The sequence below is a fragment of the Mustelus asterias genome, unplaced genomic scaffold, assembly GCF_964213995.1.
Source record: "Mustelus asterias unplaced genomic scaffold, sMusAst1.hap1.1 HAP1_SCAFFOLD_1627, whole genome shotgun sequence".
NCBI lineage: Eukaryota > Metazoa > Chordata > Chondrichthyes > Carcharhiniformes > Triakidae > Mustelus > Mustelus asterias.
The window spans coordinates 24,351-38,672 of record NW_027591572.1 but is presented as its reverse complement, the minus strand read 5'-3'; the positions used below and the strand labels follow the sequence as shown (position 1 = coordinate 38,672).

Genomic DNA, 14,322 nt, shown 5'->3' with positions numbered 1-14,322 from the left:
TCTTCAGGTGTGTACATTTCCACGCTGACCAAATTGAAGGTTCCTTCCCTTTTCATATTTTGCATTTTGATGCAAGTCACACTGCTGAATGCTAAGCCCACAGCCCTGATGGCAGGGGTAGCGTGAAGCTTTGGGTTGTTCTACTCGAACGGGTTGGAGGTACTTCTGCTCAGCCCCCCTCTCCGGATGCTTCCTCACTATCAGGGAGCATTCAGGTGGAAGATCCCCAGCCATTCACCTATTCCCTGCCGTGGTACATGGGTGTCAGCGTCCAACAAGACAACCTCTAATGGTGACCAGAACAGGGGGACTTGCGGCAAAGCTCGAGAGGGGCTCAGCTTCTCGCTTCTTCCTGTTAAAAAGGTGGTCTTCAGTGAAATATGGGAAGGGTCCCCGGTTTTGTGAAAGGAAAATCATGTTTAACCAATTCATTGGAATTCTTTGAAAGATTTGATTTGATTTGATTTATTATTGTCACATGTATTAATATGCAGTGAAAAGTATTGTTTCTTGCGCACTATACAGACAAAGCGTACCATACATAGAGAAGGAAAGGAGAGGGTACAGAATGTAGTGTTAAAGCCATAGCTAGGGTGCAGAGAAAGGTCAACTTAATGGGAGGTAGGTCCATTCAAAAGTCTGATGGCAGCAGGGAAGAAGCCTTTTTTGAGTCAGTTGATACATGACCTCAGACTTTTGTATCTTTTCTTGATGGAAGAAGGTGGAAGAGAGAATGAAAGGGTACGTGGAGTCCTTAATTATGCTGGCTGCTTTTCCGAGGCAGCGGGAAGTGTAGACAGAGTCAATGGATGGGAGGCTGGTTTGCGTGATGGATTGGGCTACGTTCACGACCCTTTGTAGTTTCTTGCAGTCTTGGGCAGAGCAGGAGCCATACCAAGCTGTGATACAACCAGAAAGAATGCTTTCTACAGTGCATCTGTAAAAGTTGGTGAGAGTTTTAGCGGACATGCCAAATTTCCTTCGCCTTCTGAGAAAGTAGAGGCCTTGGTGGGCTTAGTGCTGTTGATAGAGGGGTACTGGTGGATGTACAGTTCTTAGATATCCAGAAGGGATTTGATAAAGTGCCACATCAAAGGTTGCAGAAAATAAAAGCTCACGGTGTCAGGGTAAGATAATTGGCATGGAATGAAGATTGACTACCTAACAGGAAACGGAGACCAGGCATGAATGGGTCTGTTACTGGTTGGCAGGATGTGACGATTGGTGTGTCACAGGGATCAGAGCTGGGGCTGCAATTTTTACAATTTGTATAAATGATTTGGATGAAGGGACTGAAGGTGTGGTTGCTAAATTTGCTGATGGCACAATGATAGGTAGGAAAATAAATGATGAAGAGTGCACAAGGAGACTACAAAGACGGGATCTGTTACAAGGAAAGGTTGGTGAAGTTAGGTTTGTATTCACTAGAATTTAGAAGAGTAAGAGGTGGCTTGATTGAAACATTTAAGATCCTGAGGGGTATTGACAGGGTGGATGTGAAGAGGATGTTTCCTCTTGACAGAGAATCTCGAACTAGGGGTCACAGTTTAAAAATAAGGTGTTGCTCATTTAAGACAGAGACGAGGATATTTTTTATCTGAGGGCTGAGTGTTTCTGGAACTCTCTTCCTCAAAAGGCAGTGGAAGCAGAGTGGTTGAATAGTTTTAAGGCAGAGCTAGATTGATTCTTGATCAATAAGGGGTGAAAGGTTATCGGCGGTAGGCGGGAATGAAGATTGAAGTTGCAATCAGATCAGCCACGATCTTATTGAATAGCAGAACAGGCTTGAGGGGCCAAGTAGCTCCTGCTTCTAATTTGTATGTTTTGTTTGGACTTTCAGAAGGCTTTCGCCAAAGTCCCACGTAAGAGATAAGCATGTAAAATTGAAGCACATGGGATTGGGGATGGTGTACTGAGATGGGTAGAAAACTGGTTGGCAGACAGGAAATGACTAGGAATAAACAGGTCTTTTTCCAAATGGCAGGCAGTGACTGATGGGGTACCACAGGGATCAGTTCTGTGACCCCAGCTATTCATAATGTATATCAGTGATTTAGATGAGGGAACTAAATGAAATATCTCCACATTTGCAGGTGATACAAAGTTGGGTGGAAGGGTGAGCTGTGAGGAGAATGCAGAGATACTTCAGTGTGATTTGGACAGGCTGATTGAGTGGGTATATGCATGGCAGATGCAGTATAATGTGGATAAATGTGAGGTTATCCACTTTGGTACTAAAAAGGGGAAGGCAATGGATTGAGAGAAAGACTAATGGAATTCAGGTTGTTATGTCTAGAGGATTAGGTTACGAAGGCGGGTAAAAGTTATCCTTCAGTTTGACAAAACTCTGGTTAGCTTGCACCTCAAGCACTTGATGCAAGTACTGCACCTTCGGTGAGGATATGTTGGTCTTGGAGGGAATGCAGTGTAAGTTTTATTGGAATGTTATCTTGACTCTGAAAATTAAATTGCATTGGATGGGAAATGCAGGACTGGGAACATAGGCTGAAAAAATAGAGCCCGACCTTTGACGAGCGGAAGTCAGAACTCCTTCTGCCTGTAAATGTGGTAGAATTTTGGAAATCGCTTCAGCCGATGGAAATTAATGCCCGATCAGATTTTCATGTTAAACCTGCGATTGGTCGATTTTTGTTAACCCAAGATGCAGAGAGATATTGGGCAAAGGTAGGTAGATGGGATTGGCATTATTTCACTGAATGGGGGGTTAGGCCAGTAGGGCTGAATGGCCTCTTCCTGTTCCTGTCTTCAGCCCTTTTATTTGGACATAAACGACCTAGTGCGTTGGAAGAGCAGGGATTATTCTTGAGTATAATAAAAGCAAGATACTGTTAATGCTGGCAATCTGCAATAAAAAGAAAGTGCTGGAAATGCTCAGCAGGTCTGGCAGCATCAGTGGAGAGAGAAACAGAGTTAACATTTTGAGTTGAATATGGCTCTTTTTCAGGAGGCTTATCCCACGTGTCTTGGCTAATATTCATCACTCAGCTCACATCACCAAAGCAGATTATCTGGACGTTACTCTCAGGGCTCCCTCCTGGGATTCCATTGCCGATGGCCATCCAGCCACTCTGCCGTTGTAATCAACTGTGGTTGGCAAGTAAAGACAGGATGGAGCTCAGCTGTGAACCCTCCAGCGAAATCATAGAATCCCTACAGTGCAGAAGGAGGCCATTCAGCCCATTGAGCCTGCACCCATCTGGGCCCTATCCCCGCAACCCCACATATTTAGCATGGCCAATCTACCTAACCTGCACATCTTTGGACTGGGAGGAAACCGGAGCACCCGGAGGAAACCCCATGCAGACACAGGGAGGCCATGCAAACTCTACATAGGCAGTGGTCAGACAACCCCCTAACACTTGCCTAGGCAATTGGGTGAAGACTAATCGCTTGGGTGAGAAGGTGAATGCTTCCAAGGAGGAAGAACATGGGAACTACCCGCGATTTTAAAATAGATGAATGTATAATGGAGCAACGGAGCTTACTGGTAGAGCTCCTTCCAGTTTATCAATGTCCTTTACAAGTCATTGATTTTACTGGTCAGGTAACAATAATGGAGAAATGTAATTTCCTGCTGCAGCATGTTCTGATGAAGCGAGCACACTGATTCACACGATGCAGTGTTGATTATAATCTGCTTATGATCCAGGGTTAGCAGAATGGAGCAGAGATTACATTGCAGTTAAGCAGAGAGTGTTCTCTCCCTGAACCATCTTGCCTTTCAAACCAGAGTCCTCCAGCATAATGGGCAGGGTGTGACTGGTTCAGCTTCCAGATATTCTGTCGTGTATCAAATTACACTGGCGGCCATGGATGGCACTCGCTTTGTGTGTGCGTATGCGTGTGTGCCCGGGTGCCCATATGTCCGTGTGCATGTGTGTGTGTATGAAAAGAAGAAGAACTCATATTTAAATAGTGTCTTACACGACGCCGAGACATCCCAAAATGCTTACAGCCAATGAAGTGCTTTTGAAGTGTAGTTACTGCTATCATGTAGGAAAGTTAGTTTGGGTTATAGTTTACAGTGGAGTTTGCAACATCAATGTGTAAGAGCTGTAGGAGTGGGTGAAAGATGATTCCTGAGTCATCTATCTCACATAAACAAAAAATCCTGATGGGAATTTCATTGAATCATAGAATCAGCACAGGGGGCCATTTGGCCCATCATGTCTCTGCCTGCTTTCTGCCAGGGTTATCCGATGGGACTCGCTCCTCATCCAGGTGCTTTTTGTTCAGTGGGAGCCGCTCCTGTGGTAATGCTGCATGTATTTGTGATCCTGACTGTATCCTTCACCCACTTAGACCAACTTTTCCCTATTTGGAACAAATTAACAAAAGTGCACTACAGCTAGTGTACCTTCAAACCCTTGTACTGGGGGTTGGTTGTGCAGGTTAGATGGATTGGCCATGATAAATTACCCCTTGCTGTCCCAAGGTGTGTCTTTTAGGTAAATTAGCCATGGGAAATGTGTGTGGTTAAGGGGATAGGGAAAGGGGGAGGGTCTGGGTAAGATGCTCTGTTGGAGAGTCAATGCAAACTTGATGGGCCAAATGCCCTCTTTGTACTGTTGGGATTCTGTGACTTGCAGTCATGTATATAGCTCATGTAACGTGAACCTTGTGAAAGTAAACGTAAAAGAGACTGTATGAAATCAAAAGGGTAAACAATGAACAGAATTGGATGCAGAGTAAGAAGTTATTTTAATAAGGGAGAGAGGATTGTCAAACCTTTGCACAACTCGAGAGATTAAAGATTTAACGAAAGGTTGTTGTTTCTCACGTCACAACTGAAAGCCTCATTCATGTTAAAATATGCTGCCTTATAGGGCTAGCTTTTGTTCTAGCGATTTTTTTTTAAGGCGCAGGGCAGAGTGAATTATTTTCAGCCTTTCATTTAAGAAAATATTCCCATTCTAGGAATTTCACCTCTCCAGTGAGCACGCTGACAGCGAATGGCTCTGTAAGCAGTGCGCTCAACTCCATTCAGACCATCTGCATACCAGCAGAGATCTCTCTAATTGTTGACTTGAACTTTGGACGTACACTGGCCTCATGATTCAGCTGAAACCCGATCATTAGCTCGACCTAATCCCAGATGGCCACCAAAGTAATCTGAATTTAACAGGGCAAACTGCTTTTGTAGCAACCTTGGTGTTTAGCAACAGGGCTATTTGAGAACAGTTTGAGATTTCACTCTTCAGCCAGTTACCGGTTCCGCAACATTCTCGTGACTCCTTCTTGAGTTGCTCTAATCCTTTATTTTGCAACAGTTTAATTGGAGCCCTGTGGCCAGGAAAAGCTGATCGAATGCTTATTCAGTGTATAACGGGACACAGTATTTACACTGCCTGATTAAAAATTAGCTGAGTTCACTGACACTACAGCCCTGCAGTGGAGGTCACGGTGTTTGAATCTCCCCTGAATTTCCTCCTTCAGCCCCTTTGCCTGTTTAGCTCCCTCCATTCTTTTCACAATTCCTCAAAACCAATGATTCAGACCCAGCTTTGGGCCGTTCCTCTGAATCTCTCCTGGCTGAGTATCAATTTTCTGCACACTGCTATAAGAAAGGGGGTTTTTTTTGTAACATGAGTGATGCTGTATAAAGTAAAATAAAAAGTAAAGTTTATTTATTAGTCACAAGTACGCTTATATTATCACTGCAATGAAGTTACTGTGAAGATCCCCCAGTCGCCACACTCTAGCGCCTGTTCAGGTACACTGAGGGAGAATTTAGCATGGCCAATGTCTTATAGCACAGAAGGAGGCCATTCGGCCCATTGTGCCTGTGCTAGCTTTTTGAAGGAGCTATCCGATTCGACCCACTTCCCTACCCTTTTCACAAAATCTTGCAAACTTTTCCCTCCCAAGTATTTTGTCCGGATGAATGGATTTTGTTGCCGTCATTTGTGCATTTAGCAAAGCTGACATATACAGCGAGTTTGCAATTGTGTGGCTGAAATATCTGATTTGATTTATTATTGTTACATGTATTAGTATACAGTGAAAAGTATTGTTTCTTGTGTGCTGTACAGACAAAGCATAGTGTTCATAGGGAAGGAAATGAGAGAGTGCAGAATGTAGTGTTATAGTCATAGCTAGGGTGTAGAGAAAGATCCACTTAATGCGAAGTAGGTCCATTCAAAAGTCTGGCAGTGCCAAATTTATAAGAGATCGAATTAAAGCATTGTTACAGAGTTTAAAAGGTTTAAGTTTTAAAAGCATAGAATGAGAGTAAAAGATAGAATTGAAGGGTATGCTGGGGCAGCTTGCAAGAAGCCTCCACACTCCAGCACCATCTTGTATTCAATCTTTGTAATATTCCTTACGTGATCACTGTTCCTTCCCAGAGATTGCCAGAATTTCCTGTTACCTGTGTGAATAGGCAGCGTTCCTGTGACGTGGTGTAACTCGCTCATGGCCTTTCGGGCTTTTTCCTTTCCTCTCGCCCTCCAGTTTTCTGGTCAGCTTCATGGTGGATGCCCGCGGCGGTTCGATGCGCGGCAGCCGCCACAACGGAATGCGCATCGTCATCCCGCCCCGCAAGTGCACCGCCCCCACGCGCATCACGTGCCGCTTGGTGAAGAGGCACAAACTCGCCAGCCCGCCACCAATGGTGGAAGGGGAAGGGTTGGCCAGTCGGCTGGTTGAAGTTGGACCTTCAGGTGCCCAGTTCTTGGGGTAAGTGGCTACTTTGCCCTTTCTGACCACCGCACAAAGGCTCATCTTCCTTTTTTTGTTCCTTTTTTGTGGATTAATGCTACTGGCCACAAAATTCTTGAATGGGGGCTTTTAGTTTTAAGCTGAGGAGGGTGTTAAAATCTGATGAACAGACGAGTCTGTAGCTTCCTTGTAAACGTCTGGAGGTTTGGAATATTGTGTGTTGTTTTTCTTTTCCTTAAAATCAGCGACTTAGAGCAGGATATTCATAAAAAGCTTAACGATGGCCAAATAGCAAACCATAATATTCTATCAAACTGAAAATAAAATTGGACATCTTTTGGTTTGATCATTTGCAAACGTCCAACTTGGAAGATTCCTCTCCAAACAATCCACTATGATGTGGCTCTAAAAACTCGGCAGTACTTGGTAAAACAAAAACAATTTTTGCTCATTCTGTTAGTGTAAGTTTTGCAAATACTCCATTCAAATTCTGGATCCTGTTGGGAATGACAGTTTCTTCATTGTTTTTTTTCCCACTTTTTGTTTCCCTTTGATGCTGCATGGATGTTTTTTCAGTAAACTTCACCTTCCTACCAACCCTCCCCCTCTCAACGAGGGTGAGAGCTTGGTTAACCGAATCCTGCAGCTGGGGCCTCGAGGAACAAAATTTATTGGGTAGGATGTTTATTAAAAAGATACAAGCTGTCACAGCAGATTTTAATTTTTCTTTTAAATTTTTTCTTTGGTATTTATTTTAGTCATTCCCCATGTTTTGTTTCTGTTACATTTTTTTTTTGAAAAAAAAAAGCTTTCAGTTCTGTCACTGAAAGAAAATCATAGTGGCTTGATATATCGAAGCTCTGTTGTTTTAAGCTTGGCGCTTATAGGCATGTTTTCCAATTCACTGCAAGCATTCTGCCTTCATAACTGCTTTACTTCTGTACTTCACTTGTTGGAATCTCTTTCAGCCGCATCAACTGCATTCAGTATAACGTTGACATGCAATATTGGTATAGAGAAGGTATCAGCGGAAAGTTTAAAAACAAAAGAAATTGTCTCTTCTGGCTCATATAAATAGGGTAAATTTAGGCTGGAAAGGTGTGCGGAGATAATGGGATGTTGGGCAAGATTATCTGGCCGCGCTCGCCCCGAAACCAGGACATCCCGCTCGATATCGACAGACCTTTGCATGGTCCGTGTCCCGCCCGCTACGATCCCCATGGCGGGCAAGATGGGAAAATTCCGCCGTTAAGTCAACCAATAGCGAAAAATTGATTGCTTTCAATATCTCATTAAAATTCTTTCTGAAGGGTCTGTGGAAAGGGCTCCCTCCTCCATGTTAACTTGTTTCAGCTAAACGTGCCGACTGAGCATTTGGTGCATTCTGTCAAGCAGTGGAACAGGCCTACATAACTTTGTTCAGATTACCCGCTTTACACATACTTAAAAATCAGTGAAATTGGTATTTCAGATGGATCCACTCAAAATGTCAGGATCTCTCAATCTTATGAGAATTTGATGTTCATTCAAAAACATCAAAAATAAACAAAGGCTTCCCCAAGCATTTCTGCCTTGTAAGGTGTAGATCTGAAGCATTTCACTCAATGATTTAGTAGAATCACCCCCAATGATTTTGATACATCCCCAAAGGTTTGGTACATTCTCTATATCCATATTTTCATTCTGGATGTCTTGCACTACACACGGGATGTGATCAATCTGCCAAAGTGTTTTAACGGGACAGTGTAATTCAATGCCAAATGAGACTGTGTTTCCAAGGTGGGACAGCACTGAATGTTGAATTTCCGTTGCATCCTTCAATAATCTCACACGCTTTTCCACACATTTGCAAAAATGATTTTCTGTGTATGTCCAATGTTGAATATTATGAAGTAGAATGTTAGAAATGTAAGCAACCATTTCTTCATTCGCAATATTCTGGCCAAGGGAGGGGGGGGGGAGGTCTGGAGTGGGTCATTGCAATCGGGGACTCTTGCATTTGATGTCAGTTGTTTAGGGATGAAAATGTCAGTGCTAAATTGCATTTTGATGCAGTAAAGCCTCCGTAGAAACCCACTTGAAAATTGTTGCAATGTTTTGCTCACATGCTCAACTTCCTTTGGGCAGCTAATAAAATAAAACCATGGAAAGACGTAAGTTCCATAGTCAAATGAGACCTTTAACCCTCCAGCAACTTTCTCCTTACTTAATTGGCGATGGTTTTGCACATGTTAGCTTTAAGTGAGCAATGCAGCCTGTGTAGGATACCGAAAAGCAAACTGTCTTAATGTTGCTCTTGAGGGGGTTTGTAAGTATAATACCAGGGTGCTTTAAAATTTTTGAATTTAACTATTATTTCTAACCCTTTGAGTGCTGGTTGGGAAATCTTCATAGCTTAAACAAAATCTGAAACTTCTCTCATAGTGGCCCATAATAGCATGGAACGCACAGAGATGTTGGTCCATTCAGAGGATTCCTGGAGGCAAAAACGAACACCTGAGATGGATGAGCTTTAGTTGCTTTTCAGGAATTGTATCTCAACTTCTAAAATGACCTAATTTACTTTTTCCTTTGGCGGGGGGTGGTGGGCAGGAGTTAAAATTTTAGAAAAGTGGGGTTGGATTCCGGAATGGCATTTCCTGCCGGAGGTTGCACTGGTCTGCCGAATAAAGATAATACAAAAAAGTCTCTCTTCTTTCTAGCCCAGTGATTGTGGAGATACCACACTTTGGGTCAATGCGAGACAAGGAAAGAGAGCTTATCATACTGCGAAGTGAAAATGGGGAAGTCTGGAAGGAACACCAGTATGACTGTAAAGAACAGGATCTCAATGAGATATTAAATGGCATGGATGAGGGTGAGTGTGCACTTTTGGCAGGTCATTTAACTACTCCCCGATAAAGCTGTGATTTCCTTTTTCTGAAGTCTATTCGAAAACAAACCTTTATTTTCTGTTGAACAAATGCCCGAAGGTCTCTGCACTCTTTCTCAGTTACGATTTTGTAGTTTCACAAAGAAAATGTTACAGAAATTCTACTAAATAAAAATCTGACTGAAAGGAAGCAGATCCCTTTCTGTACCTGCGTGCAGTGACACAGAAGGAATGCCATTGGTAATTGTAACAGGTCTGTTTGATAGTAACCAGTGATATTATCCCTCTGGCCTTATCAGATGATTTCTCTGAAAATTGCTGTTAGCCCCAGGTCAGCCCTTTGGTTAAGTGGTAACACGCTTGCCTCTGAGTTGAAAGGTATAGTACGTCCATACTGCACCCCAGAGACTTGAACAGATAACAGAAGTTGCCACCCATGTATAATAGCGAGTGAGTGCTGTACTGTTGGAAGTTCAGATGTGGGTCCTGTTTGTCCCCTCACAGTGGACGTAGATCCCGTGACGTTATTTGAAGAAGAGGAAGAGAGTTCACCCAATGTCCTGTTTATCTCTCCGTGAACGTTTTGTGTTTCTTTATTCTTTCATGGGATGTGGGCATTTGTTGTCCTGTCCTTAATTGCCCTTGAACTGAGGGCAGTTGAGAGTCAACCACATTGTCGTGGATTTGGAGTCACATGTAGGCCAGACCAGGTAAGGACGTTGGATTTCCTTCCCTAAAGGACATTAGTGAACCAGGGGGGGTTTTAACAACAATCAGTGATAGTTGTCATGGTCACCATTACTGAGGCTAACTTCATATTCCAGATTTATGAATTGAATTTAAAATCCACCACTTGCCATGGTGGGATTCGAACACATGTCTCCACAGCATTACCCGGGGTCTCTGGATTACTATGATGCCACCGTCTTCTCCTTGAACATCAGATAGCTCTTTCTGAAATCTGGCACGGGCACAATGGGCTCCCACTTACTGTGGGTTAAAAATTTTATGGCCTGAATTTTCCAGCTGCTCGTGCCGGTGGGATTCTCTAGTTTGGCCGGTGGCGCATCCCCTTACTGCGGGTTTCCTGGTGGTATGTTGGTTGTTTCAATGAGAATACCCACTAACGGTGGTGGGACCAGAAGACCCCGCCACAAGCGAATGGCGCATTGCCTCCCACCCTATGAAAAACTCTGAGGAGAGGCTAGAGAATCTCGGTCTTTGACCATGTGGGAATGGTTGAGGAACATTTATTGTTCTCACAAAGTTGTTTGAGCAAAAAAATGCTTTTATATATGAAATTTGCATCTTTTGAGGGGATAAATAGATAAACCAGAGGATAATAGAGGACAATGACAATAGTCTAGCATAGAACCAGTAAAGTAAGAAGTCTCGCAACACCAGGTTAAAGTCCAACAGGTTTATTTGGAATCACAAGCTTTCAGAGCGCTGCTCCTTCATCAGTGAAGAGGTGGGTTCACAGGTTAAATAGGTGTGAATTGCCAGGACAGTTAGTAGGATTTTGCAAGCCCAGCCAAATAGGGGGGTTACATGTAGTGTGACATGATCCCAAGATCTCTGTTGAAGCCGTCTGCACACATGAGGACGGCCTCAACCAGGATCTAGGGTTCATGTCACACTCCATGTAACCCCCGCCATTTAGCCTGGGCTTGCAAAATTCTACTAAATATCCTGGCTTGAGACAATTCACACCTCTTTAACCTGTGATTATCCCTCTCTCCACTCACACTGTCTGCACCTGTAAAGACTTGATTAACTGTAAAGACTTGATTAACTGTAAAGACTCGCATTCCAACCATGATCTTGCAATTGTGTCTCTGTCTATATATGCTGGGTTTGTGAACCTACCTCTCCACTCACCTCATGAAGGAGCAGCGCTCCGAAAGCTCGTGATTCCAAATACACCTGTTGGACTTTAACCTGGTGTTGTGAGACTTCTTACTGTGCTGACCCCAGTCCAACGCCGGCATCTCCACATCACAGCCAGTGAAGACATGATTGGCCAAATGGCTTCTGCTGTAAATTCCTATGGTTGCATTGGAAACCACAGCATTCTGGCTCCGAGGCGAGAATGTTACTGAATAGGCCGACTGTTACCAGATTTTGTGTCCTTTAATATTTGGTTTATAACCCACTTTGAAATCTGTACATTAGCTTCTGAATTGAATCTGGTTCAGGTTTAAGAAGTGAATCATCGTTTTTTCCGCTCAGGCGAGCTGCTCTAAAACACACCCACTTTTATGCCAGTTAGCGACTCAAGCAGTGGGATATCAGCACAGCAGAATGTCACAGGTCCTAATCCATGTGTATCAACGCTGGAAACGTCCAACCTTGCCCGTGGCTGGATTCTCTGGTGCCACTGTGGTGAACGGAGTTTTGGCAGAGCGCCAAATTCTCCATTCTCGCTGGGGTGGGAATGAGTGAGATTGGAGAATCCTGCCCATTGTCTTTATCTGCCTGTGCTCCTCCTGTGTGGTCCACTGGCTGACACTTGTATCAAATCTGCATGTCTGTATCATGCCCACAGAAATTATTAACCTGTGTGCTTTACACAGGTGAAAATGACACATACACAGGAACTTGCCCTTAAGATAGCAGGCAGAGTGTTTTTAGTCTCGAAAGTGATTCACTGTATTCACTCGGACAGAGTTATGAATCACTCTGTTGGTCATGATCTTGGCTCACTTTCATGAGTCAGAGGTTCAAATATCTGAGAACCTCCGGAGAGCTCAAGGGACTCAGTGAAGTTGTTTCTGGAATGCTTCAGGTGTTTGGTAAACATAGAAACATAGAAGACAGGAGCAGGAGGAGGCCATTTGGTCCTTCATGCCTTCTCTACCATTCATCACGATCATGGCTGATCGCCCAACTCAATAGCCTAATCCTGCTTTCTCCCCATAACCTTTGATCCCGTTCACCCCAAATGTTATATCCAGCTGCCTCTTGAATACATTCAATGTTTTGGCATCAACTATTTCCTGTGGTAATGAATTCCACAGGCACACCACTCTTTGGGTGAAGAAATGTTTCCTCACCTCTGAACTAAATGGTCTACCCTTAATCCTCAGACTGTGACCCCTGGTTCTGGACTTCCCCACCATCAGGAATATCCTTCCTGAATCTACCCTATCTAGTCCTTTTAGAATTTTATAAATCTCTATGAGATCCCCCCCCCTCATTCGTCTGAACTCCAGTGAAAACAATCCTAACCTAGTCAATCTCTCCTCCTACATCAGTCCCGCCGTCCAAAAGAAGGAAGCTTACCAGGAAAACCGAGGCTGTGGAGAGTGGCTGGAGGCCTGGTGAAAAAGACAAGAGGTCACCGGGGAATATGTTCAGGATGGACACAATCAGAATTGAGAGGAAGATTGAGGCAACCATCAAGAATCAATTAACCTTGTTAAGCTTAGGAAGAGGGGGGAAGAGTCAGACACTAAACAGACAACGTTTGAACACAGACACTGCTGAGAGTGTGGTGAGAACCAGATGCCAGTGACAGATACATGGCTGGAGGCCAGAACAGGATATGGTGCAAATACAAGAGCAGAAACACTAGGAATAGACTTACACTGAGACAGTTGTAATAGTTGGAGTTCCAGCAATAGTACTGAAGACTTGTGCTCCAGAACTTGCCGCTCCCCTCGCCAAGCTGTTCCAGTGCAGCTGCAACACTGGCATCTTCCAACAATGTTGGAAATTGCCCAGGTACGTCCTGTACACACAAAACAGGACAAATCCAACCCGGCCAGTTATTGCCCCCCCCACTATTAACATTCTGGGGGCTACTATTGACCAGAAAAATGAACTGGACTAGCTCTGTAAACACAATAAATACAGTGGCTACAAGAGCAGGTCAGAAGCTAGGAATCCTGCGGCGAGTAACTAACCCCCTGACTCCCCAAAGTCCGTCCACCATCTACAAGGCACAAGTCAGGGGTGTGATGGAATAATCTCCATTTGTCTGAGTGGGTGCAGCCCCAACAACACAAGAAGCTCAGCATCATACAGGACAAAGCAACCTGCTTGATTGGCATCCCATCCATAACTTAAACATTCACTCCCTCCACCACTGACAAACAGTAGCAGCAGTGTGTACCATCTACAAGATGCAGGCAGGAACTCACCAAGGTTCCTTAAACAGCACCTTCCAAACCCACTACCATTACCATCTAGAAGGGCAAGAGTAGCAGATACCTGGGAACACCACCACCTGGAGGTTCCCCTCCAAGCCACTCATCATCCTGACTCGGAAATCTATTGCCATTCCTTCACTGTCACTGGGATCAAAATCCTGGAACTCCCTCCCTAACAGCACTGTGGGTGTACCTACACCATAGGGACAGCAGCGGTTTGAGAAGGCAGCTCACCACCACCTTCTCAAGGACAACCAGGGATGGGCAATAAATGCTGGCCTAGCCACATTGCTTGAACGAATAATATAAAAATATACTGCGGTGGCTTGTCATTGCCAGTATGGCTGACCGGGAAACTATTCCCCTCTCACTATCTGCCACCAGGCGCTGGTGAGGCCACACCTGTGCACAGTTTTGATCTCCTTACTTGAGAAAGGATATACTGACACTGGAGGGGATGCAGATGAGATTCACTAGGTTGATTCCGGAGTTGAGAGGATTGGCTTATGAGGAGAGACTGAGTAGACTGGGGCTATACTCATTGGAATTCAGAAGAATGAGGGGAGATCTCATAGAAACATATAAGATTATGAAGGGAATAGATAAGATAGAAGC

General features: G+C 44.1%; 1 protein-coding gene across 1 annotated transcript in view; it reads left to right on the top strand.

Moving 5' to 3' along the window:
• Positions 1-14,322, top strand: part of LOC144488517 (ankyrin-3-like) — a gene marked incomplete at its 3' end in the record, with an annotated part of 74,560 nt that overhangs the window by 42,048 nt on the left and 18,190 nt on the right. The window contains exons 11-12 of the mRNA XM_078206564.1: positions 6,475-6,699; positions 9,384-9,538. Of these exons, the coding sequence (XP_078062690.1) occupies positions 6,475-6,699; positions 9,384-9,538 (380 nt within the window). The remainder of the gene's footprint in view (positions 1-6,474; positions 6,700-9,383; positions 9,539-14,322) is intronic.